This window comes from Panthera uncia, assembly GCF_023721935.1.
Source record: "Panthera uncia isolate 11264 chromosome C1 unlocalized genomic scaffold, Puncia_PCG_1.0 HiC_scaffold_4, whole genome shotgun sequence".
Classification (NCBI taxonomy): Eukaryota; Metazoa; Chordata; class Mammalia; order Carnivora; family Felidae; genus Panthera; species Panthera uncia.
The window spans coordinates 90,486,525-90,511,504 of NW_026057585.1; the positions used below are offsets into that span (position 1 = coordinate 90,486,525).

Consider the following 24,980-nt stretch of genomic DNA (forward strand, 5'->3'; position numbering starts at 1 on the left):
TGCAGGTCAGCGGCCATCTGGACTACGCCAAGCAGATGGACGTCATCCTGAAGACTGTGGGCATCCACACCAAGCCAGGCTGGGACGAAAAGGGGCTCCTGCTGGCCCCAGGCAGCCTGCCCCAGGAGGAGCCTCACCAGACAGCAGCCGCCTCCTCATCAGACAAGACCACACCTGGAGACAGCCCCAAAGTGGCCACAGCCACTGACCCTAGCCGAGCCCCGGTGCCAGCAGGGCTGGACCCTGCCGAGAGTCCCCAGACCTGCGGCCACGGCATGGGCCCCAACCCACTGGGCTGCCCCGATTGTGCCAGCGAGACCCAGGGGCCCTGCGCAGGGCTGGACTGACCGCAGAAGGGGACTGGAGCTGTCTTCCCAGGCTCCTACATGCAGCACTCTCTTACCCCTCCACCAGGTGCCCCCCACGAGTCCGAATGTCCACCGGTGCCTTTCCTAAGTCGAAGGCGTTGGAATTGAAAAGAAAGGAATTGGAAGGCGGGGGATTCGCAGAGAGACAGCGTTCCCTCTGTGAGCAAGCAAGGCCAGAGCCCTGCAGAGACGACCAAGCACAGTTTAGAGCCCCAGGACTCAACCAGCCTTGGGCTTCCTATATTTCAGGTCACAGTTGTGGCCTGGGTGACAGATAGTCTGGCTGACTATCTGGGGGCCTGGGGGGCTCTCCGGGGCCCAAGGCTTCCAAGGCACCATCCCCCCCCCCAAGCCCCAGTAAATCCAGGTGAATGCCCATACTCCAGGGCTGCCCAGCAGCCCACAGGCAGAGCAGGCACAGATGGGGAGCCAGCAGTCTACTCTCTGCTCTTGGGAGATCTCATCAGATTTGCCTTGTGCAGCTACCCAGGCTGTGCACTGCAGAACCACAGGAGCATCAATCACATGAAGGTGATATAACGGGCACACTCCCCCAGTTGTGCTATGGTGGCCCTGGATCTAACTGTCACAGTGTGGTGAATATATGCTGAATCAGCATGCACTATGGTGGGGAAGGATTTCCTAGAACAGGAAGAGGTGATGATTATCATAATAAAAGTAACAATAGCTACCACTTATTGAGAATTTACCATGGACGGAGTGCTTTCATGAGTTGTCTCAGCTGACCCTACCAATAGCTATGAGGTAGCTACTGCTATTACCTTCATGTTACTGAAGGTTATTGAGATCCAGAGAGGTTAGGTAACCTGCTCAACATCACACAGCTGGTCAGTCTCAAACTCCAGTCAGATTCCAGACTCTTGGCCACTGTATCTGTATCTCCTTTGCTCCTCCCAGTGTTCCTGAATGACAGGGCCAGAGAAGGTCATCCTCCATTGTGCAGAGGGGAAAACCAAGGTCCAGGCAGAGTAAGTATTGACAAGCTCTGGGGCAGGCTGCCAGGAGGAGGACAGCAGAAGGAACTAGAATATTAGCGCCGAATGGATCCTCACGTATGCGTTTGCTTGTTCATTCAACAGATATTTACAGAACTCCTGCTGTTCTGAGTCCGAACAGCCCATTTCGCCCAGGGTCTCAACCTACTTCACCAGCTGCTTCTCCATCCCAAGGGGCCCCTCAAGCAAATCCAGTCCACACCATGGTCACTGCCTCAGGTAGTGTTTATTGGGAGTCCACTCAGGCAGGCCGGGGGGCTGAGGGGAAGCCCCAACAAGCACCGTGACCCCTCTGTGGCTGGTGGCCAGGGCCAGAGTTGACTCTAATCAGCACCAAGGAGAGCGCCCGACCGCCATGGAGGGCCCCCTGGGAATTTGGGTTGGTGGAAGGAAACTGGGGAGGCCTCTGACTGAAAAAGAACTTACGGCAGGTGAACTGTGGAGACCAAGAGTCCCCCTGCCTCAAAGGTAACCCAGGCTCCTGTGCCAGGGTCCACCTACCTGCCCGAGGGCAGTAACCCACACCAGCGATGGCTTTTCCACTCTGCTGAACTGAGGGGCCACCACTGTTTCCCTCACTGACCCAGGGAATGCCAGAAGGAGGTGGGGCAATGGGCTGGCCTGTCCCCCATCAGTTGGCTCCCTTCTAGGTCCAAGGAAGTCCAAGATGAAGGGAAACCTATTCCTGGTGTTGAGCAAGGAACCACCTGCCCCCACTTGGCCCCCAGGAGAGGCAGGGCCGCAGCCTGGGAGTGGACACGGGAGCCCCACTCAGCATCCAGAGCTAGAAGTCGGGGAGCCATAGTCAGGTGGTGGGATCTGGGCCAGGAGTTCTAACAACAGCAGGTACCACCTACAGCAGCACCACCTGCGGGTTCTGCGGGTTCTGTTCCACACATGCTGCCCTAATTCTCATGACACCCTAGGAGGCAGGCATTGTTACCCCACTTTGCACACGGAACATCAGGCTCAGAGAGGTTACAGAACTCGTGTAAGAGCTAGGAGTAGTGGAGCAGAGGTTCAAACGTATGCCTTCCTGACACCCGGGGCAGGTGTTTTTCTGTGCATCCTGAAGGCAGTGGCCAGAATGAAAACCGGCAAATCATCCTCAGGGCTAACGATCATCCAAGCCAGCACGTCTCAGACTGTAATGTGCACACAGTTCACCCCTCGGCTCTCGCTAACATGCAGATTCTGACTCAGCAGGTCTTGGGTGGGGGCGTGGGTACAGGTGTGCATTTGTAACAAATGGCAGGGAGGTGACGCTAATGCTGGTGGCCCACGGATTACACTTTTTGAGGAGTGAGGGATTCAGCTCAGCACTAATCTACCTCTGCAGACAGAGGCATCCCTTCCCTACAGTCTCCTAGAATGTCAAAGGAGATGGCTGTCTTCCCCCCAACCTGAACCAAGAGGTCCTTTTCCCCTCTGCCAGAGTCCCCCAGCCACCTCCACACACATCCACGGGTAACACTCAGCAATGGAGCATCCTGGAGAAAGCAGTATCTGAGCCAGTTTTTATCCCAGGGAGTGGGCAATGGGGGCTGGCTCGATGCACCCCACCGGAATTCAGAGGGCTCCCAGGAGACCTGCAGCCTCCAGACTTAGCCCAGAGCCAGTCCAAGGCCTTGGGGACTTGGTCCCATCCGGTTCAGCTCCCCACTGACCAGCTCCAAGCCCAGGTCAGTTCGTGGGAGCACCAAGTGGATGCAGCTGCAGCTGGGGTTCCACCGGATCGATGTCGAAGAAATTGACCACAGCAGCAACCCTGGCAGAGGGCGGGGGGTCCCGGGGGACCTCTCTACGCAGCAGCGGCTGGGCCGTGTGCTGCAGGCCCGATGAACCACCGGAGCCTGAGCCCGAGTCAGAATTGGAGTCAGGTGGCAAGGACAGTGGCAACACGTGCTGCAGGCTCAGGCCCGGCCGGGGGCCGCTGTGAGAGGTACGCATGGAGGGTGAGGCCAGGCTGGCCCGGCGTTCCCGGGGGCAGCGGGGACACGGCAGGAACCTACTCAGGGCCCGCTTGAAGTCCCGCATGAAGAGTGGGTAGATGATGGGGTTCATGGTGCTGTTACAGTAACCCAGCCACGTGAGGGCATCGAAGAGGCCTGGGGAGACGCAGTCACACACAGCCTGGAGAGATGGGGTATGTCATGCTTGGTCCCGGAGCAGGCTCACAGACCACCCCACCCAGCGTGGATGGGACAGGCACACACAAACACAAATGCCATGAGAGGCAGCCCACCCTCCTCCATCCCCATGTCTGGGCTGGGGTGTGGTTCGGGGCCTCCCCAGCAAGGCCTGGACTCACCTGCGCCCTGTGGTGGCATTACCTGGGCTATGTTGGCCACAAAGAAGGGCAGCCAGGTCACAAAGAACATGCCCAGCAGGATGCCCAGTGTCAGACTGGCCTTTAAGGCCTTCCTGCTGTGCTTGGTGGTCAGACGCCTGCCATCAGCCAACTCCATCCCTGGGCGTGGGGTCCTGGGCACCTGTGAAACAGAAGGCCACATACATAAGATACCTGAGAGAAGAGCTCCAGTTCGACGCTGACCCCAGCCACAGATGAAGCTTCGATCCTAATTCTAGACTGAGCCCTAGTACGAGCGATACACGGAGCCCTCCTGATCCTTGAATGAGCCCTGTGGTCCTAGATTCCCCAGTTGCAGACCTTACCCTGACTCCAGAGTGAACCTTGATCCCGGCTCTAGACCAAGCCCTGACATCAGCAGTAAACCAAGCCCTGCTCCTGGTCCCAGGCTGAGCCCTGATAACTACTATAGATTGAGACCTACATAACCAAGGTCCCAAACTGAGCCTCATCTCTGGACTGGACTTGAGCCCAACCTTAGCCCCAGACTGTGGCCTGAGCTCAGCAATAGACTGAGCCCTGATCCTGGCCCTGCACTGAGCCCTGGCCCTGACCCTGACACAAGGACCTCTAGGAAGCACAGTAAACAGAGCAACACTGCCCCAAACACAAATCAGACAGTTCAGAAGACCACCCTGCTCACCCCACAAAGGACAACACTCAGTTGACACACATGACTGTGAGCCCCAGCACCACACAAAGCCTTTGGCCTACAAGAATTAGTTCCAATTAAACAGTACTTGATGGCAACCCCTATCAAAATAACACCAGCATTCTTCACAGAGCTAGAACAAACAATCCTAAAATTTGTATGGAACCAGAAAAGACCCCAAATAGCCAAAGCAATCCTGAGAAAGAAAACCAAAGCTGGAGGCCTCACAATTTCAGACTTCAAGCTATACTACAAAGCTGTAATCATCAAGACAGTATGGTACTGGCACTAGAACAGACACTCAGATCAATGGAACAGAATAGAGAACCCAGAAATGGACCTGCAAACATATGGCCAACTAATCTTTGACAAAGCAGGAAAGAACATCCAATGGAATAAAGACAGTGTCTTCAGCAAGTGGTGTTGGGAAAACTGGACAGCAACATGCAGAAGAATGAACCTGGACCACTTTCTTACACCAGACACAAAAATAAACTCAAAATGGATGAGAGACCTAAATGTAAGACAGGAAGCCATCAACATCCTCGAGGAGAAAGCAGGCAAAAACCTTTGATCTTGGTCGCAGCAAGTTCTTACTCAACACGTCTCCGGAGGCAAGGGAAACAACAGCAAAAATGAACTACTGGGACCTCATCAAAATAAAAAGCTTCTGCACAGCGAAGGAAACAATCAGCAAAGCTGAAAGGCAGCCAACGGAATGGGAAAAGATATTTGCAAATGATATCAGATAAAGAGTTAGCATTCAAATCTATAAAGAACTTATCAAACTCAACACCCAAAAAGCAAATAATCCAGTGAAGAAATGGACAAAAGACATGAATAGACACTTTTTCCTAAGAAGACATCCAGATGGCTAACAGACACATGAGAAAATGCTCAATATCACCCATCATCAGGAAAATACAAATTAAAACCACAATGAGATACCACCTCACACCTGGGAGAATAGCTAAAATTAACAATCAGGCAACAACAGATGCTGACAAGGATGCGACAAAAGAGGAACACTTTCGCATTGCTGGTGGGAATGCAAACTGGTACTGCCACTCTGAAAAACAGTATGGAGGATCCTCAAAAAGCTAAAAATAGGACTGCCCTATGACCCAGCAATTGCACTACTAGGTATTTATCCAAGGGATGCAGGTGTGCTGTTTCGAAGGGGCACATGCACCCCCATGTTTATAGCAGCACTATCAACAATAGCCAAAGTATGGAAGGAGCCCAAATGTCCATCAACAGATGAATGGATAAAGAAGATATGGTATATATATACCATGGAATATTGCTCAACGATCAAAAAGAATGAAATCTTGCCATCTGCAACAACATGGACGGAACTAGAGTGTGTTATCCCACGTGAAATTAGAGAAAGACAAATATCCTATGACTTCACTCATACATGGAATTTAAGAAACAAAACAGATGAACATAGGGGAAGGGAAGCAAAAATAATATAAAAACAGGGAAGGGGACAAACCATAAGAGACTCTCAAATACAGAAAACAAACTGAGGGTTGTTGGAGGGGTTTTGGGTGGGGGAATGGACTAATTGGGCAAGGGGCGTTAAGGAGGACACTTGTTGGGATGAGTACCGGGTGTTATATGTAGGGGGTGAATCACTGGAATCTACTCCTGAAATCATTATTGCACTATGTGCTAACAAACCTAGATGTAAATTTTTTTAATTAATAAATTTTTTGAAAAGAAAAATGAACAGTACTTGACAAAAGAAGTTCTGATGCTGTCCAGGTCTGGCACTTTCTTCATATACAGATTCTCCTCATATTTGGGAGTAATGCTCTTGCCTGCACCATTACCCTCATGCTAACGTGCTTTTCTGAAAACGTGTGCACAGAGCAATGTTTGCAATAAAATCAATTTAGACTACTAGGGATGCCACTAACCTTGGCATTTTATAACCCAAATTACAATGTGGACTGGCAGACAGACATCTTCATTCCCAAACATTGACTTAAGAGCTGGATTTTGGGGAGAAAAGGAGGAAAAAGGAGCTGCCCCACAGCAACCATCGAAGGGGACACAGGCGTGAGGAGGTTAGAATTTGACTTTGGAAACTGGCGACCAGTAGTCCCAAAATACTAAAAGCCTTGAACTGGATGATCCTTTAGCCCAGCTATTCCCTTAACTTTTTCAACCTCCTGAGCTCATTGAGAATCCAATGAAATCTACAAAACCTTTTCCCAGAAAACGAAAAGCTTATAAATTCTTACACATGCATACACAGAGAAGGAAAAAAAACATCCCACATTTCCAGTGGGTTCAGAGACCACCTTGAGGTTCATCCATGAAACCCCTGGGGCCCATGAAAGCTGGGAGACAGAGCCCCCCTCTGAACTGCATGTTAGAGTCAATTTGGATTTTCATACACCAGTTTTACACAAAGTGAGACCCACCGAGATTTGCAATTTAAGTAAATATCAGTGTGCCGAGGTGTGCACAATTAATTGAACTGTGCAAAGTTTGCGTGTGCTGCCTGGGAACACGCCTGGCCTTTGGAAGCCAGGGATTCCTCTAACATTTCCTAAACTGCATGAGAGCTCAGCTTAGCTCTTGAGGCAGCAAGAGGTGGGTTGGGTATGGGGTGATGAAAGAGTCAGAAGGAGGCAGGAAGGGAACCAGATTCCCAGGCAACCTCCACAGATGGAAAGGGGGCGGAGGAGGCAAAGCCAAGAAGACATGTCAGTCCTGGGGAGCACCAAAGCCAAAGCCCCACCCCGCTCTCAGGCACAGGGGCCTTCTTCCATCCGTGTCTTCTCTCCCAGCCTCCTCAGGGTATCCAGACTTGGGGTCCTGTCCATGGTGCTGAAACCCCAGGTATATATTCTCTTTCTATAGAATCAAGGAGTCCTATTCTAGAATGACAGTGGGCAGGAAGTCGGAGATGAAGCACACTGTAACTCCCACCAGGGAGCTTATCAGTATGTTTACCCAGGTGAAATCTGGTTATAGGACCACCAGAGACAAATTCACAAGGAGCAGCCTATGAGAAGCACTTGATCTCTCCCCTCTGTCTTGGTGGGGCAGCACTGTGCGGAGGCAAGAGCTGGGTTTGTAAAGACAAGTGATCTGGCTTCAAGTCATGCCTCTACCACTTACTCGCTCTGTGATCTTGAGACAGTCTCTGTTTCCACATCTGTAAAATGGGAAAAACAATACTCAGCTGTGGAGTCATTGTGAGGCTGTGGATAATAAATGCATGCACAGTGCCTGACATAGAGTAAGTGCTAAATACACGGTAGCCCTGATGTTGGTTCAGTGGCATGTGTTGGAGGCTGGGGAAATCTTGAGCACCCTCAGAAACCCTGTCCTTCTGCCAGCAACTCAGGCTCCCCGAAGCAGCACAGATGTCAGGACAAATGCTCTGACTCACCATGCTGTATGTAGCAAGGGAGGAAAAAAGGATCTGCTTTTCTCTTTCCTCTTCTCATTTTCTCCCTTCCAGAGTAGACTCTATATGGCTTCTGTGGACCCACCATGGTCAACTTGGAGGAGAGACTCCTGCTTCCCCCAAAGATCTGCCTTGCCTTCAAATTGCTTCCAACAGTGGGGATAGCCAATAGGGGAGGAGGGAGCCACCATTCTCAGAGGGACCACTCATACAAGTATCCCCCCTGACCTCTGGTGACCTGGACGGAGCAAGAGACAGCCTTGATCTTGTCAGAGCTCTATGGCACTGGGGAACTGAGACAATGGGGAGATATTTGGGGGCAATCATCAGAGAGGGAGCTCCAGAAAAGGAATTAAAGACGGCCTCAGATTCCCTCTCTAGGAATCTTCCTGGGGAAACCCTGGGTTTTTCTTTCTTTTCTTCTCTCCAAAGAGTTGACCCAAAAACACAGACAAAAGGGCAAGGCTCAGAGAGGACAGGGGACCTTTCCCAGGTCACATTGTCCCAGTACAAGGTCTCAAAGCGAAGCACTCCAAGTGACCCCCAGTCAGCACTATAACCCACATTTATAGCCCACACTACAACCCACTTACTATGTGTCGGCATCTGATATTCATCATGCCATTTAATCTTTACACAAGGTAGGCATTATTATGCCCATTTTGCAGGTGACGTCCAGAGAGGCAAAACAACTTGCCGGAAGTGACACAGCAGATAAGTGTTGCGTCAGGGATTCAAAGTCCTTTCTAGCTCCAGAAATTGCACTTCTTCCACTCACCACACTGCCTCCATTTGGGGGCTTCCAGAAACCCCCACCAGTGTCAGCCAGAAGCCCTCATGAAGCAGAAGCCAGTGGCAACCACCAGCCTCACCCTGAGGTCTAGCTGATGCCAGCTTCACCCTGCCCACTTCTCTGCCCTGTAACCACCTCATGGCCCCTCAGGGCCGTGATCTGTTGTTTGCCTGCCCCTCGGATATGCGTGTCACCGCCAGAGCGCAGGCTGCCAGGAGGCAATTCCACCTACAGGCTCCTGTGTTCAATAAATGCGCCTGGGTGGCTCAGTCGGTGGAGGTCTGACTCTTGATTTTGGCTCAGGTCATGATCTCATGTTTCGTGGGTTCGAGCCCCGCACTGGGCTCTGCACTGACAGTGTGGAGCCTGCTTTGAATTCTCTGTCTCCCTCTCTGCCCTCCCCCACTCGCTCTCTCTCTCTCTCTCTCTCTCTCAAAAATAAGTTAACACTAAAAAAAATACCTAAACACATGTCTGTACACGTTGCATATACAGAAATGTGTATCACGACACAGGAAAAAAACTGGAAACAGCCTAAACGTGCATGGAAAGAGAGTGGTTAAGTAAACCATGGTACATCCCCACTATGGACTATGACACAGATGATTAAAAGAACATAATCGATCAAATGAAAAGATCTCCAAGACGTAATATCGATATTAAGTGATAACAGCAAGTTGCAAAATAATAGGGACGACGTGATTCCATTGCTGAAGAAATACACAAAACAAAGCACTCTCTTTGGGTGCATCAACAAATATGGACGCACAAAGAAAAAGGAGTGGAAAGACATATCTTAAATTGATAAGAGTGTCCCTGGGAATGGAAGGTGATTGGGTGGAACTTGAGAGGGTCTTTCATTTTCTCCCTATGGCCAGACTTTTATTTATTTTTTTTTAAGTAACCTCTACCCCCAATGTGGGGCTTGAACTAGTGACCCCAAGATCAAGAGTCGCATGCTCTACCCACTGAGCCAGCCAGGCACCTCCTGAATTTTTATTTTAAAGTGTACTGATGTATTCCCTTGTGTGATTTAAATTATCCACAATCACCTACTCCTAGCATAAGGGTTCTCAGACAGACTGTGGAGCCAGAATCGTCTGGATTCAAATCATGGCTCTGTTACTCACTGGCCGTGTGGCCTCAAGCAAGGTATTTCACCTCTCTGAGCCTCAGCTTTCTCATCTGTAAAATGGCAATTGTAATGGCATCTACTTCGTAGGATTGTAGTCAGGATTAACTGAGGTAATATGCATAAAGTCCCTTGAACAGCACCTGGCACATAGTAAGCACCATGTAAGAGCCAGCTATCTTCTCTGTTATTAGAGTTCAGCTCAACGCTCTGATTCTGGTGATGTGGCTGCTATTGATGGCAATCGTGGGGATTTCCCCTAGAAAGGCTTGAAGGGATAACTTCTCCGGAACCATATATCTTACCACCAAGAGGAAAGGGGGGAAACTGCCACTGGTTGAGCACCCAGTTTGTGCCAGGCTTATATACATTATCTCACTGATTCTTCAAACAGCCTCATGTGATACATGGCATCACTCTGGGGTAGAGGGAGGTGAACGACCTGGTCCAAAGTCATCAGCAGCGATGGGAAGGAGGCAGGACCCGAACCCCTGACCAGCCGGATGTACAAGCACCTGCACCAGCTCTGGCTGCTCCGGGCCGCCTTGTTCCCAGCAGCAGCCGAGGCTGCCATGCTCAGCACTGCTCCTCTGCAACCCTTCCCCAGCTCAGCCCCCTCCTCCGCCCCCGAGATATTTCTGTGATCACAGCCTCTTCTGAGGAGGAGGAAGGACAGCGATGGAAGGGAAGGCAGATCACTGAGACAAAGTGGTGCAGAGTTGGGTGAGGGCGGAGGAGGAGAGGGGGAGAAGCCGATGGGAGAGACGGGGGAGAGGAAGATGGGGAGATGTAGAAGGAAGGCAGAGAAGGGGGCGAGGTGGATCTGGAGGCAGGGGTGGGAGAAGGGGAGAAAGATGAGGTGCCGAGGAAGACAGAGGGGAGAGGGCTCCAGACCAGAGGCACAGGTCCTGGTGCTGAGACAGCTGGGAAGGCGAAGTCTCAGGCAGACCTCCTTCTCTCCGGCTGCTCTCCATCGCTGAGCTCCCACGTGGGTCCCTCCTGAGGATGGGCACCAGCCCACCCTGGCACAGATCTCTCTCTCTCTCTCCCCCTGCCCTCCAAGCATCTCACTCACTCTGACACCACTCCTCCCACGCCCCTCTCTTCACCCCCAGCCCAATCCCTGCCTCAGCTGTAAGTGGGACCCCTTCCTCACGGCCGCAGGGACAGCGGCTGAAACCACCGAGCTAACCAGTGGCTTCGGAAAACCCCGTTCAAATAACTAGGTAGAGGTGGGAGGTAGCGGGAGAGAGTAAAATGCTCAAGCCCGCTCAGGTACCATGTCCTCAACTCCAGAGGAGCTGGGGCCTCAGAAACGCATGTCCCCCACCCCTCCCTCGTGGGGAAGCTAGCAGCTGGACTGGGGAAGGGAGGGAGCTAAGGGCTAAGCGGGGCTGAGGACAGGAGGAAAGGGGTCCAGTGTACCCCGAGTTTTGCTCATTCTCATCAGCTCCTGCTGGCACTGAGAGCCCCCCACTGCCCGCTGAAAGCTCGGTCTCTGAGGCAGGTCAGCTTGGGTGGGAGGAAAGGGGTGGTGACCCAGAAAGACGGACTAGAGGCAATAGTCCAGAAACAAATTCCCCAAATGCAGGCAAGTGTCCGGGAAATGAGGAAAACAGGCATGGAGGAGGCTTGCCGAGGAGCTGAGTGGTTCTGGAAGCAAGGTCAGTGGTGGGGTCTGACACCTCCTCTCTCTCTGAACCTCAGTCTCCCCATCTGTCCAACGGGATGATGGTGGTCCTTGCCCGGGTGGGTGTTTGGGGGATGAGCTTAGCTCGGTGCCTGGCACATAGTGAGTGCTCAAAGACTGTGGGGCTGCAGCTGTCAGCACCCCGGGGGGATTCCTGCCCAGGTCCTGAGGCCACAGTCTCAGGTGCAATCCTGGTACCAGCCGATTGGCTTCATGGAAAGAAAAATGGGTCATAAGCGCCGTCGGAATGGAGAGTCCAGCCCAGTCCCACCCCAAGCTCATCAAGACCAGCCAGCTCGTCACATCCTTAGTCACCACTAGAGCAGAACCTCCCAAAGCACAAAAGTGGAAGATGACCCTAGATGGTAAATGGACCCATAAAATAACTGAATCACAGAGTGAGAACATGAGGCTTGTCCAGCATTCTCCCAGCTCTTCTGGTCACGTCCAGAGAAAGTCTCGTGTTCGTGCCGCTGCGCCTTTAACATCCCGCTAACACCCGAGAGAAAGCGGGCCTGGGGGCTCGGCCACTCCAATCACGCCAAGCTGGACTTCAATAACACTGCTGGGGTTCCTGCCGCTCACTGAAGCTGTCTTTGTGATTGCCTTCCTTCCGTTTATGGCAAAGGTACTGAGTTTCCATTTCCAGAAGAGATAAGAAGTTTCCTTTCTAAACAAGTGCATGGAAGTAAAAAGATAAGTGAAATGATCTAGAGAAAATGCTAAGTACATAGGGAGGCAGCCACTTGAGGCGTGCGGGTGGGTGGAAAGAAGGAAGGTAGATATTCCAAGGTGGTTCCAGATGCCTGAGGTTTGGGAAACGCTCCTTTACAAGAACCCAGGGAGAGAGTGTGGATGGCCCAAGGCAGCCGTCCTACCACTGGAGAACCAAGTCAGGGTCACAGCCACCTGAGATTCAAGAATGTTCTCCAAGCACAGATAGAGGGAGGGAGTAGGACTGCTTTGCCAGGACCTCCTGTCCACCCAAGGCCTGTTCCCCCGGTTTATGGGCCAGCCACACTGCTGGCGTGGGACAGGCAAGCTGTTCTGTGGAAATGCCTTTCAGCCCCCAACCACCCAAACCTCCAGGCACCGCCCCTCGATCCTGCAGGAGCCTCCTGCACCTGGAGATAGATCAAGATTGGAGAGCTGATGGGGTGCCTGGGTGGCTCAGTCGGTTCAGCTCAGGTCACGATCTCACAGTCGGTGAGTTCGAGCCCCACATCGGGCTCTGCACTGACAATGCAGAGCCTGCTTGGCATTCTCTCTCTCTCCCTCTCTCTCTCTCTCTGCCCCGCTCCCCCCTACCCTCAAAATAAATTAAAAAAAAAAAAAAAGATTGGAGGGCCCAGTCAGGACTTTCCTCAGAGCCTGTGACCTCATTCTCTGGGGTTCAGGCCTAGTCAACCTAAACCCCCATTCGTCAGGGGTTTAGGACAATAGGCACTGAGACTCCAGTGCCAACTGGCCTGAGTGACAAGAGCGGCCAGTCTACTCCAGACACTGCAGGCCCTTACCACTCACGAGTAATTAGTAAGCACCTACTATGTACAGTGGGGATCAAAACCTACCCAGATGTTCCCAGCCCTCACGGAGCTTACATTGTAGTAGAGGAGATTGACAATGAACAAGTCAACAGATAAACCTGTGGTCAGGATAGAGAATAACAGAGTGAGGGAGCACAGACGGGTCTGAAGACAGGGTGGGCAGGCACGGACTCCGGGAAGAGGTGACCTGTGAGCTGAAAAGCAGTCGGGTAGGGCAGCCCCAGGGGAAGAGCGTTCCAGGCAGGGGGAAGAGCAGTGCACAGAAGTCCATCTGGTGCCTTCCAGGAGCATGGGAAGGCCAACGTGCTGGTGCAGAGAGAGGGCAAGGGGAGGAGGTGAAGCGAGAGAGGTTGTCAGCACCAGATTCTGAGGCCAGATCTTGACATGGGTGTCCTCTTTTCTCTTAAGAGTGATGGGGCGCCTGAGTGGCTCAGTCGGTTAAGCCTCTGATTCTTGGTTTCGGCTCAGGTCATAACCTCATGGTTCGTAGGATCGAAACCCCGCGTCAGGCCCTGTGCCAACGGAGCGGAGCCTGCCTTGGATTCTCTCTCTCTTTCCTCTCTTTCTCCACTCTCTCTGCCTCGTCCCCTAGTGTGTGTGCGCACGCTCTCTCTCTCTCTCTATCTCTCTCAAAATAAATAAATAAACAATAAAAAAAAGGAATGATGGGATCACTTTCGTTCTGTAAATTGTTGTGGCTCCTGTGCAGGGAAGAGACAGGAGTGGGCCTGGAGTGGAGGCAGGGGAAGCCAGTGGGAGACCAGAAAAGGCCTCCAGGTAAGAAGCGCTGGTGGCCTAGATGGGGAGGGTGGCATCACAGGTGGCACAGCTTTAGGAGGGCAGCACCAACAGGCCTTGCGAATGAATCCCATGGGCATGAGGAAGAAAAATTATTCCTAACTTTCTGTCGGGTGATGCCACGATGTTGCCATTTGCCATGATGGGAAAGACGGGAGAGGAGTAGGGAGGGAGGGCTGGGACCCCCTGAATTCCCTTTTTGCACATGGAACCTTCGAGAAGCCTGCCCCACATGCTGATGGAGCTGTCCTAGAGACAGCATTGAGTCTAGAGCACAGAAGAGGGGTGGGAGCTGGAGATGGCCACTCGGAGGTCACCACCAAGTGCACATATTAAGTGCACGCTGCCCGGTGGGTACCCAGTGGCTGCTCATTCCCCTCCATCCCCCCAAGCCCAGCTCTCCCCGCACACCCCGGGTACCTGCAGCGTCGCCAAGGCCTGGCCGGCCATGCCGGTGGTGAGGGAGGCCACCTGCACCGCTTGCTTGCGGGCGGCCAGCAAGATCCTGCAGTAGGTGAAGCAGATGGCGCCCGAGGGCAGGAAGAAGGTGAGGCCCGAGGCCACGAGGACGAAGGGCAGGCTGGCCAGCAGGCGGCACTGGCCCGGGGCAGGGGCCCGCGCGCGGCCCAGCTGGTGCCAGCCCAGCAGCAGGGGCAGGAACGAAGCGAGCGCGGCCAGGCTCCAGGCGCCCAGGACCAGCGCCAGGGCGCGCGGGGGCGTCATGCGCAGCTTGTAGCTCAGCGGCGAGAGGATGAGCAGGTAGCGGTCCAGGCTGATGAGGCAGAGGTTGAGGATAGAGGCGCTGCAGCACATCACGTCGAAGGCGGCCCAGAGCAGGCAGAGGCCGCGTGCCAGCACCCAGCGCCCGTACAGCGCGTTCAGCATGGCCGGCGGCATCACCACCAGCCCCACCATCAGGTCCGAGGTGAAGAGCGACACCAGGAAGAAGTTGGACGTGTTGCGCAGCGCGGGCTGCGTGCAGATGAGCGCGATGAGCAACGAGTTGGCCGCCGCCGTCAGCGCGATGACGACACACAGCGCGGCCGCCACCCAGCCGCTGCCTGCGGGGTCCGAAGGCGGCCGCGACCCCCAGTCCGGGGTGCTGTTGTTGGCGGGGCCGGGCTCTGGGACCATGGGGGCGAGGGGGTGGAGAGCGAGGACGTCAGGCCCGAGAGGGGTCCGGAGGACGAGGTACGGTGGGCGGGAGGACTCGGCAAGGGACCTGGAGGAGCGGAGACTGGATGGGCGTCGTCGGTGAGAACAGACCGCCACCAGGGATCAGGCGGGAAGACAGGGACAGGCACACCGGGTGAAGGGGCAACGGCCCAGGAAGGTGGAGAGGGGTTATATGGTGTGAGGTGGGGCTACGGAGCAAACTGGTGGGGAGTTCGGGAGGGGGCACACGATGAGGCGCCAAGTGGAGAGCGGGCGGGAAGTCGGGAGGACGAGACGCCAAGTGACTGGACGGTTGGACGGGTGGGAGCAGAGCCCCCTAGAGGGGGCGGGCGGGAAGATCGGGGCGCGGACGCCTGCCTGGGGCGGGGACCCGGGGAGCCGGGAGCGGGGGACGCGCTCAACCCGGGGCACCCCCTCCGTGGCAGGTGGGCGTACCGCGGTGACTCGGGTGGCGGCGGATGGGGGGCGGGGGGGGGCGCACGCGAGCCCCGGCCAAGCCCCCGGTGGGGAAGGCAGGTCTCCGAGCCGGCGCAGAGGCAGCCCGGGCTTGGGCGGCCACGGCCCCCTGCGGCGTGCGGGAGGACACCGGGCCGACCCGCGGGGACAGGAGCAGCGGCGGCCGCGCCGCCGCCGGGTCCCCGGCCCCGCTCCCGCCCGCGCTCGGTACCTGGGCGCTCGGCGCTGCTCCGCTCCCGGCGACTGCGGCAGGCGCAGCGGGGCTGGGGGAGGAAGAGGCGGCCGCGGGCCGGGCAGGCGCCCAGGGAGCCCGGGAGGCGCCGCGAGGGGCAGGCGCGCGCGAAGGAGCCGGTGGCGCTTCCAGGAGCGCGCGGTCCCCCGCGCCGCGGAGCCTGCGCCCCGCCCCGCCCCGCGGTGGGCGGGGACAGCCGAGCCCCCGCCCCGCCGCGCGCGGGGCCCTCCGCACCCCCAGGTCGCCGCCCCAGCCTCGGCCTCCTCCACCCCGCACACCCCTCTCCGACCCTCTCGCGGCGGCGGCGCAGGAGGAACTCAAAGGAGAGGCTGTGGCCGCGGCTACCTAGGACTGCTCCCCAACGGGGGGCTGCCCACCCGCAGCGGGGGTCGTCGCGCTAGCAGGGGGAGCCCGTTGGGAGCTACTGGGGAGCTCGCTTGCCCTCCAGTGTGTACACACACGCATATGTGCACATATGTGCGTATAGAATAGTATATGTAGTCCTTCAAACCTTTAAACAGCAGGTTACCTCCTCCTTGGGTTCCTTTGAGCAGAAACCTACATTCCCGACAGCCTCACTGAGGGTGAAGTCTCCGATTCGGGAATCCTTAGGCCAGATGCGGTGGAGACACCACAGGTAGAGAGGTTGGGTGTAACACCCCCGGAAGGTGACCCCTCTGTGTGTCTCTTCCCCTAGCTAAGAAGAATCTCTACCAGAAACTTCACAGATCAATACTGGGGCTTCCACTCATTCATTCAACAAACATTTATTGAGCACCTACTAGGTGTTAGGCACTATTCTGACCAATCAGGACACGAGAGTAACCACAACCGACATCCAGCTTCACGGAGTTTACATTCTAGTCGAAGGAGACAGACAGTAAACAATAAGCATAATAAACTTTTAAAGTCGCCGTAAAGGGATCACTGCTATGGGGAAAAAAAGAAAACACGGAGAGCAAGCAACCTGAGGGAATCTGAGGGGGGAGGGGGTCTTTTTCCCTCCACAGAAACTGAAAAGGAGTACCTCCCATGTACACGATTCGCGCCATGTTCCAGAGGCTTTACTCCATTATTCCTACCGCTACAATAATGCTGATATGTGGGTGTTAAGCTGGGACTCACCCAAGGTCAGCAAGTCTAGTGGAACTGAAACTCAGGACCGTCCAACGCCCAAGACAGAAAAACCTCAAGACCCTGCAGCACCCCATCCACCCTCAAGTCACTATTTGGTACTCAGAGTCCCAGTCTTGCCCACAGATGCGGCTGTGGAGGAGGAGGAGGCCTTTATTCATCCATTCATTCATTCATTCATTTATAAGTCTAAAGAAAACATGACAACTTTATTATTTGTTCATTCTGGGTGACAGATTCACAAATGTTTGAGGATTTTTTTCATGTTTATTTATTTATTTTGAGAGAGAGAGAGGGAGGAAGAGAGCGTGCACACGTGAACCGGGGAGGGGTGTGGGGGTAGGGGGTGGGGAGAGAGAATCCCAAGTAGGCTCCAAGCTGTCAGTGCAGAGCCTGATGTGGGGCTCAATTCCCGAACTGGGAGACTATGACCTGAGTTGAAATAAAGAGTCGGACGCTTAACTGACTGAGCCCTCCAGGCACCCCCCAAGATGTTTGTTATATTGTGATCTGTACTTAACTATAATTAAAAAAAAAAAAAAAAAAAAATTGTCTAGATTGGGCTGGGTAGTGGTGCCACCTTGTGGCCACACTGTTATTATCTTGAATGTAAGAACTTTCTTAAAGCTCCATGTGTGTGCTCTTAAAGTTTATCATCTCTGTCATGGAATAATAAAGTCCTAAACACCCTTAATGTCTCAGGGTAGAGAGGGGCCTTCAGGGATGCTCAGTCTCTTCTTGATTACTTCTAGCCATGGGGAGCTCCCTCTCTGGAGAAGGCTGGTGCCACCTCTATTATGCCTGCCAGAGTTCTGCATTACAGGGAGGGAGAAACTGAGGTCCAGGGAGGTTGTGAGGTCTGCCCAAAGCTGCTTTTGCAGAAGATGCTGATTAACTGGATAAATTCCTTGTGTTCATGGTCAGTTTCGTTCACTGCTGTAGGTTCAGCATATATTAAGCTCCTTAGTAAACATCTGTTCAGTGAATGAATGAATGAATGAATGAACAAAACTATCAGCGCATCCACCAGCAGTTGTGACCCAATCACTCATTCTCGATAATTAGAACGACAGCTGGCATTTTTCTCGTGTATGTGTGTTTTGTTTTTTAATATAAACTCTACACCCAATGTGGGGCTTGAACTCAGGACCCTGAGATGGAAAGTCACATCCTCTACCGGCTGAGCCAGCCAGCTGCACCAACAGCTCGTTTTTCAAGGTCTTCCTACTTTCCAGGCACCGTTCCAAGCTCCATTTGTACATCAATCTATGTAAAGCTCACCACGACCCTGGGGTTAAGAGAGGTGTGATCATTAGTCCCCATGCTACAGATGGGGAAACTGAGCCTCAGAGTTTAACCGACCTCCTCGAGATTACACAGCTAAGAAGTGGCCCGACCAGGATTTGAACCCAGGGCGACTGGATATTCCCAGAGGCATGCAGCAGGGGAAGAAAACTAGCTGGGAGTTGTAGGTTCCACGTAAGCCAACGAGGTGGGGAAGCTGGAGCTAATTACTCGCCCGCCCTTGCGGGGAGGGGCCTGTGCTGTCAGCGTTAATCCCTTGTAAAGATTTTAGGTCCTTCCACCATCGCTGTGGGGCGGGGGGCTCTCTGGGTGGTTCAGCTTGAGGTTGGCCAGGAGGAAAATCGAAGTCACTGCTCCGTGCACCTCACTCCCGGGGGCAGGCTGGCACCGCTAGCGCCGCTTCTCAAGGGTTTGCCTGCAATCAAGTCTGGCTCCTCCCATTTGCTGCTCCCGCATCCAATCATCGGCGCCTCTCCTCCTCGCCCCGCCTCCCCAGCGCGCCTTTGCCCCCGCCCAATTCTGGCGTCCTTCCTCTCCTGCCTGGACCACTGCAGTCACCGCCGCGGGTCTCCGCTCTCCCAGAAACCCAGCTCTGTGCAGACGCCTCCGGGGCGCTTACTGCAAAGGGAATGAAGTCTGAACTCTGGCTCGCATTCCAGACGTGCCACCAGCCGCGCCAACCCACCTTCCTGCTTTCTTTCCAACCAGCCTCTTAATCTCTTTGTATGTCTACACTGCCTTGTTCCACACACAGGATGGAGGCGGCTCCTGACCAAGATTCATCCTGCCAAGACGGTCCTTGGGCCTCAGAGGTCCAGCACCAAGGACACGGTCCCAGGAAGTCCTTCTTTTGGACCTGGTCTCTGAGTCCTTGGAAGCGCCGCAGCATCTTCTCTGTGCCCTCCCGTCAGTCCTCACCACCAGCCGTAAAGAATGGCTACTAAGATGGCCAGGGCTTGTCCCTACCAGACTAGGGGTCACTAAAGTCTGCATACAGGAGGTATACTTCTCTCCAATCCAAGTCCAGGTCATACCCATAGATGGGTATGTCCAAACAACTGCAAGGAGCGACGTCCTGGAGCTGGGAAGTACACAACAGCGCGGAGCAGCCAAGAAGGGAAGGCTGTGTCCACTGGGGAAACCACGTGTGTAGTACACAGCCCTTGTCGCTAGAGGGCGCAAGGTTAGACTCCCGGCACCGCTGCCTCCCAGCCTGGGCACAGCCTTCCCGGGGCATGAACGCACGCGCTCAGTTGCAAAAGGAGGATTTTCCATGGATTAGAAATAATATATGTAAATTGCCTGGTACATGGTGTTTACAGCGATGTGTGTGAGGAAGAAAGGGTCAGAGTCCTCACACCACCCCACCAGCTCCACGGTGTCTCAATGGAGAATGTGGGGGGACCAAATGGCATGGGGGGCAATGATACCAAACCCATAGGGTCATTGTGAGGCGGTCAGGTGCCCAGCCTGGCACGTAGTCGGTACAACACCCCACCTCGTATATTCATTTAGAACCACTGGCTTTGTTTCTGTCCCCTTCTTCTGGGCCGGGCTAGGCTGGGGTCCAGGAAAGGGCTGATGCTGGCTCACTGTGAGGATGAAGAGGGCTGACGGGAGGCAAGCCCAAGGGACCAAGGTCAAGATTGGAAGTGCCTGGTCTGGAGGCCCACCCAAGACATATAGAAGGCCAGAAGTGGGCGCCCAAGGAAAGAGGTGGGAGCCAGGAAAGCAGGAGCCACAGCGCACAACACGGCAGGAAAGTGAGAGGGTCACTAGCCCGCAGGGAGGGTGTGCTGGGGGAGGGGGGACTCACTGTGCAGCCTGACCCCCTCCCCCTAGGCCTCAGCAAGGGCCCCTTGGGGTACCCTGGGTCAGCAGAGCCCCCACCCCCACCCCTAGTAAGGAAGAGAACACAAGCATTGAACAAATTTATTCATGAGAAAACTCAGGGTCCGTCAGGGAAACAATCTGCTGGTTACAAGCTCCAGAAGCTCTTGTCGGAACAGCCGTGAGGGCCGGGGGCACCCCCAGGCAGGGGGCTGGGGGAGCTACCAGCCGCCCTGGGGTCAGAGGAGCAGACACAGGCGGGAAGGGGTCCCGAGGGGCACTCCTCACTGCCCGCCTGCCCTGTCCCCAGGACCCCACTCCCCCTCTGGGTTAAAGTGCAGCTGGGAGGGAGGTGATGGGTGGAGAGCTGCTGGAGAGCTATGGGGACACTGGCCACCAAGGACCCACCCCCTCCTCTCCCTAGTTTCTTGAGGCTCAGCCAGAGTCCACCCCACCCAGGTCCCTCTTTGGAGCCTCCCCATCGTCAGATATTTAGAAAGCACCCCCCAGGAGGGGAAAGGCTGGCTCCACCAGCTCTCCGAGGGACCCGGAACTGGGTGGGGGGGGGGGAGTGGGAGAGGGAGAGGGAGAGGGAGGGACACTCTGGTGATGGTCTGGGAGCCCTCCCCTCTCCCTGGCCGAGGAAGGCTCCTTCCTTGCCTCCCTCCACCCTCTGGAAAGCCAAGGAAGCCAGAGAGGCCCAGAGAGCCTGGCTCCCAGCTCCAGGGCCATGAGTCAGCAGGGTCCTGCCCAGACCTGACTCCCAAGCACGCCATCGAGGGAGGGCCACTTCGGTGCCACCTGGGAGCAGCTGCCCTGGGCACGGGAGGCCTTTGGGGGAGCCTGTGGGGCTCCAGCTTCTCCTGTGGTCCCCCCAGCCTGGACCCAGCCCCTCCCTCAAGGCTGCTCCTGGCAAGGCGCCCCCCCCCCGCCCCCGCCGGACTCAGGGCCCCACTAGGGGCTGTGAGGACCGCGCACCCACCTCAGCAGCGTGGCCAACCTCCTCCCCCTCCCAAAGGCACATCACTAGGAGGCAGAAAGGAAGAGAACCCCCCGCCCTCCGAAAAAGAACCCTGAAGATCCACTGCTCCCTCCCCTCACTCGTGAATATATTAAATTGTGCAGCTTGGCCCCCGACCCCTCCCCTCGGATCTCCACGGCAACCAGAGAGCATTCCAAGTCCAAATCTGAATCCAAGTCCGTCCAGTGCCAAAGGGGGGCTTCAGCCTTTCTCCCCACCTTTCCCCCAAGGGTGACACACAACATTCCGCAGGGGACGAGAGGGGAGGAAGAGTTGGGGCCTCAGTCCTCAGCCCCCTCTTCCTCCACGTGGGGGGCCCCGGGCGGGTCCTCGGGCTCAGGGGTCTGCCCTCCAGGGTGGGGGTGGGGACGGGTGCCCGGCTGGGAGCCCGGCGCGTCCTCGCCCTGCACGTAGACACTCAGCCCGTGACTAGGCTCCTTGCCACATGCCTGGCAGCTACAGTGCAGGATCTTCTCCACCAGCTTGTCCACCCTGGGCACCTCCTCGTGGCCGGGGCACTCCAAGGTCACCTGGGGAGGGCAGGAGAGAAGGGAAGACATATTTCCAAAGGCCAGGGGCTGGCAGGGAGGCCCCGAGGGCAACATTCCTCACGGGACCAGCAATCCCAGAGACCCCAGAATCCCTGAGCCCACCCGAGATACCCCAGTTACCTCTGTGGGCCCCTCCACTGGGGGTGGGGGTGAGCCCCTGCAGGTCCCACCCAACCTGTCTCCTCACACCCAGTCCTGCCGCCTCCCTACCATTCCCTCACAGAGGCCTGAGGGGAAAACCCAACAGGGCCTGCCCCTGCCTAAAATTCCCCTCAGTGCTCCCCAGTGCACTTAAAGAAAAGTTCAGACTCCTTACTAAGGCCCCGCAGGACCCTCAGGCTGCCTCCAGCTGACCTCTCTGCCCCTGACCTTGAGCCCCTCCCCACCGCCAACTCTGAGCTGCCTGATCTGAGACTTTGCACATGCTGTTCCCTCTGCCTGAAAGGTCCTTGCCTAACCCACCCCTACCACCCGCACCAAACTGGCCCAGTTAACTTGTACCCAACCTCTGGATCTGTGCTCAGACATCACTTCTTCAAGGAGCCCAATCCCAAACCCCCAGCCCAGCCTAGGTCAGCCCTACTGAGCCTTCCAGGGTTTTGCTCTTCTCCTAAGGTCACACTTTTCCAACGGCCTTTCCTTTTCCTTTCCTTCCTTCCTTCCACGGAGCACCTACTCCCTGCCAGCTCTGGGGACACAAGGACAGGCATGATTCCTCAAAGAATTCAGAATCTTGTGGGGGAAACAGATTTGTCAAAATCACCCAAATGCAGATGGGAAACTGTGACAGGAGTCAAAGCAGAGGCACACAGCGGTCAAGGCGATGGGCTAGGGCCCCGAGAAAACGCTGCTGAGCCACAAGCAGAAGAATAAACAGACGTTAACTGGGTGAGGAGGAGAAGCAAACAGGGGAAAGAGCATGTGCAAAGGCCCTGTGGTGGCAGCAAGAAGAGTAGGCATGAGAGACTGAGAGAAAGTACACTGATGTCAAGTGTCGAGCTAGTAAAGGAAATGAGAGAGGCCAAAGCTCAACAGACTGGTGAGCCAGGCCACGCCAGGCACTGTGGGTCACGACAAGGAGTTCGGTCTCATCTTAAGACAATGGGAAACCACTAAAAGGACTTCGGAATGTGACTGACATCAGAATGGAGCTTCAAGAGATCCCTTGTCCTGTACACGCTGGTGTCAGACTCATAAGCCATCACGTGGCAAGGACCACACGTGTATCCCCAGCACAAGCCCTGGACCCTGCACACAGTGGGGCCTTACTCATAAGCACTGGGGCCAAGGCCCAGGAAGTCTCTGCGGGGAGGCTGGGCAGGGGCGGGCAGCCATACTCACAATCTCCCACATGGACTGGGCCGGCATGCAGGAGTCACAGTGAACCAGGGACTCCGTAGACTGTGGGAAGGTGTTGGGAACGCTGTAGCTGAAGCACTGTCCTAGGCAGGCCCTGTGGGAGGAGACGGTCACGGCGCCCGTGACACCATGGCGGAGGCAGGGACGGGCGGCCAGCCCTGTCTCCGCCTCCCTCCGGGCCTCTGGACGCATCCACTCCCCTCACACCCCCGGGGTTCCCACCTGTTCTGGATGGACTTGGCCTCACAGCCGCTGTGGCCCACGATCTGGGTGATGTTCTTGGCCTCACACCAGGCACTCTTGTCCGGGAACAGTGCCAGCTTGTTGATGGGCGGTGGGGCGGCCAGCAGCATCGCGGGGAGGAAAGCCCCAACCAGGACCCGAAGCATCATGCCCGTGGCCTCTAGAGCCCTGGAACGGAGCGCAGACAGTAGGTGAGGCCAGCAGGGCCCAGCGGGCCGTGGGCAGAGCGGACGGTGGTGTTACAAGCATGGGCTCTGACCCCTGACTGCCTGGGTGCAAATCCGAGCTCTACCGCTTACCAGCGAAGCACGACCTCAGACAAGTTATTTCTCCTTTCTGAACCTCGACAATGGGGCTGCTGATAGATGTGCATGGGGCGGGGGTCACAAAGATGAGCTGCAAAGCCCTCGGCAGTGAGGCTGGCAGGTAACACACACTCCACGTGCGTTACTTTTCCAACTTACTGTGCAGCTTTGAGCAAGTCACCTTTTATGTCTGTGCCTCAGTTTCTTCATCTAAGAAATGGGGATGGTGAGACCGGATGGCAAAGGACGAGTGCCCAACGTGATGCAGAGTCTCCGAGCGCGTGGTGAGTGTTGAGCAAGCGTTAGCTCCCTCCTTGCTGTGATGCTGTGGGCCCTCCGGGAAACACAAAAGACTGCCCACACAGCGCCTGCCCTCCAGGGGCTGGCCACCCAGCACGTCTCCTGGGCATGCCGCCCCGGGGGTCAGCCACCAGGAAAACCTTCGTCCGTCACCGTGAAGTCTGGTGCCGCCCCGGCTGGCTGGGCGTCGGGTGAAACAGCTAACCTTGGACCAGACCATTTATTCTTTGGCTGCCCCACCAGAGCCTCAAGCCCTGAGACGAATGTGTATTCGTCTCCCAGCTCCATCCCAACCTCCGAGGCAGGCCAAGCCAAGCGCTGGACCCTCTCTGTAAACTGGACGGAAGGAGACAGTAATGCCAGAATTTGCCAGAAGATGGCGCTGCAGGGCAGCGTGTGTCTGAAGGATTCCACTCAGAGGGGGCTCTCCCGGGGTTTGTTCCCCAACTTCATCTTCTGTAGACTTCGCCCTCTCCCCCACCTCCAAACGTGTGGACGAGGGAGGATTCAGAGCGGCTAGGAAACGAGGTCAGTGCCTGCAAGGGGGTTTCTGGGGACAGGACACGAGAAAGGGCACTGGACAGGGAGCCAGGAGTGCTCGTGCCTGTGCGACCCTGGACACCCAGGCCTCAGCGTCCCCGTCCAAAAAATGAGTGAAATGCCCTGGACCACTGGTTTCTAAACCTGGTGGAGCATGAGAATCCCCTGGGGGCTTGTGGGGTGAGGTTCTAGATCAGAGTGAGCCTCTAGGAAGCTCCCAAGGTGCTTCTGGTATGGAGCCGGGCTTGAGAACTGGTCCAGCTCAGTCGGTTCCGGATTCGGTGTCTTCAGGCACCCCCAAGAGGGGCCTGGAGGTGGCTGACTCGGGATCAGGGGCCAGGTGCTGTCCCCCAGGCACCAGAGGGGAACATCGCATTCAGAACGACCCTACCCTCAGCCCACCTCCTGCAGAAAGTGGCAGGTCCTTGGTGAAAAGCCCAGGAAGGGGGAGGGAGTGTCCCGGAAGTGCCCCGAGGAGGGAAAACCTAGGTGGGCTGGCTCCGCTGGGCTTGCTCGGAGAGCCTGGGCCAGGCTGCAGGGCTGTTCGATCTGTTGTCTCCACCCAGAAAGTTCTGCTCAGCCCCTTCTCCCTGCCGGAGGTCTCCAGGAGGAGAGACAAGCCCCATGTCACTGGACCCCAGTGCCTGGGTGACCCCTGCTCCAGCCAGTGGGGAAAGGGGAAGGGTGTTCTGCCCCGTCCCAAATGTGTTTGTGTCATGACCCCAGCTCTC

General features: G+C 55.6%; 3 protein-coding genes across 5 annotated transcripts in view; 1 reads left to right on the forward strand and 2 right to left on the reverse strand.

Annotated features, from left to right (window-relative positions):
* TMCO4 (transmembrane and coiled-coil domains 4) overlaps positions 1–1,073 on the forward strand; it is a 103,301-nt gene extending 102,228 nt beyond the window's left edge. For 2 of the 3 annotated variants that reach the window (XR_007454908.1, XR_007454909.1), the window contains exon 17: positions 6–94. Coding sequence is in view for 1 of the 3 variants with exons in the window: in XM_049617934.1 (XP_049473891.1) it covers positions 6–347 (342 nt within the window). In the remaining 2 variants the exon portion in view is untranslated. Of the gene's footprint in view, positions 1–5 lie in introns of all 3 variants that reach the window. The other variant, XM_049617934.1, reaches the window with a different exon arrangement.
* A 1,994-nt stretch (positions 1,074–3,067) lies between these two features.
* On the reverse strand, positions 3,068–15,262 carry HTR6 (5-hydroxytryptamine receptor 6). The gene is made up of 3 exons (XM_049617940.1): positions 14,218–15,262; positions 3,718–3,876; positions 3,068–3,517 (listed from the first exon to the last, which is right to left on the reverse strand). Exons 1-3 carry the CDS (start codon positions 14,929–14,931, stop codon positions 3,068–3,070), a joined length of 1,323 nt encoding a protein of 440 aa, XP_049473897.1. The 5' UTR covers positions 14,932–15,262.
* A 4,756-nt stretch (positions 15,263–20,018) lies between these two features.
* NBL1 (NBL1, DAN family BMP antagonist) lies at positions 20,019–24,616 on the reverse strand. Its single transcript, XM_049617945.1, has 3 exons — positions 23,084–24,616; positions 22,844–22,955; positions 20,019–21,481 (listed from the first exon to the last, which is right to left on the reverse strand). The coding sequence occupies exons 1-3, from the start codon at positions 23,251–23,253 to the stop codon at positions 21,233–21,235; spliced, it is 531 nt and encodes a 176-aa protein (XP_049473902.1). The 5' UTR covers positions 23,254–24,616; the 3' UTR covers positions 20,019–21,232.
* Positions 24,617–24,980: the final 364 nt, after the last annotated feature.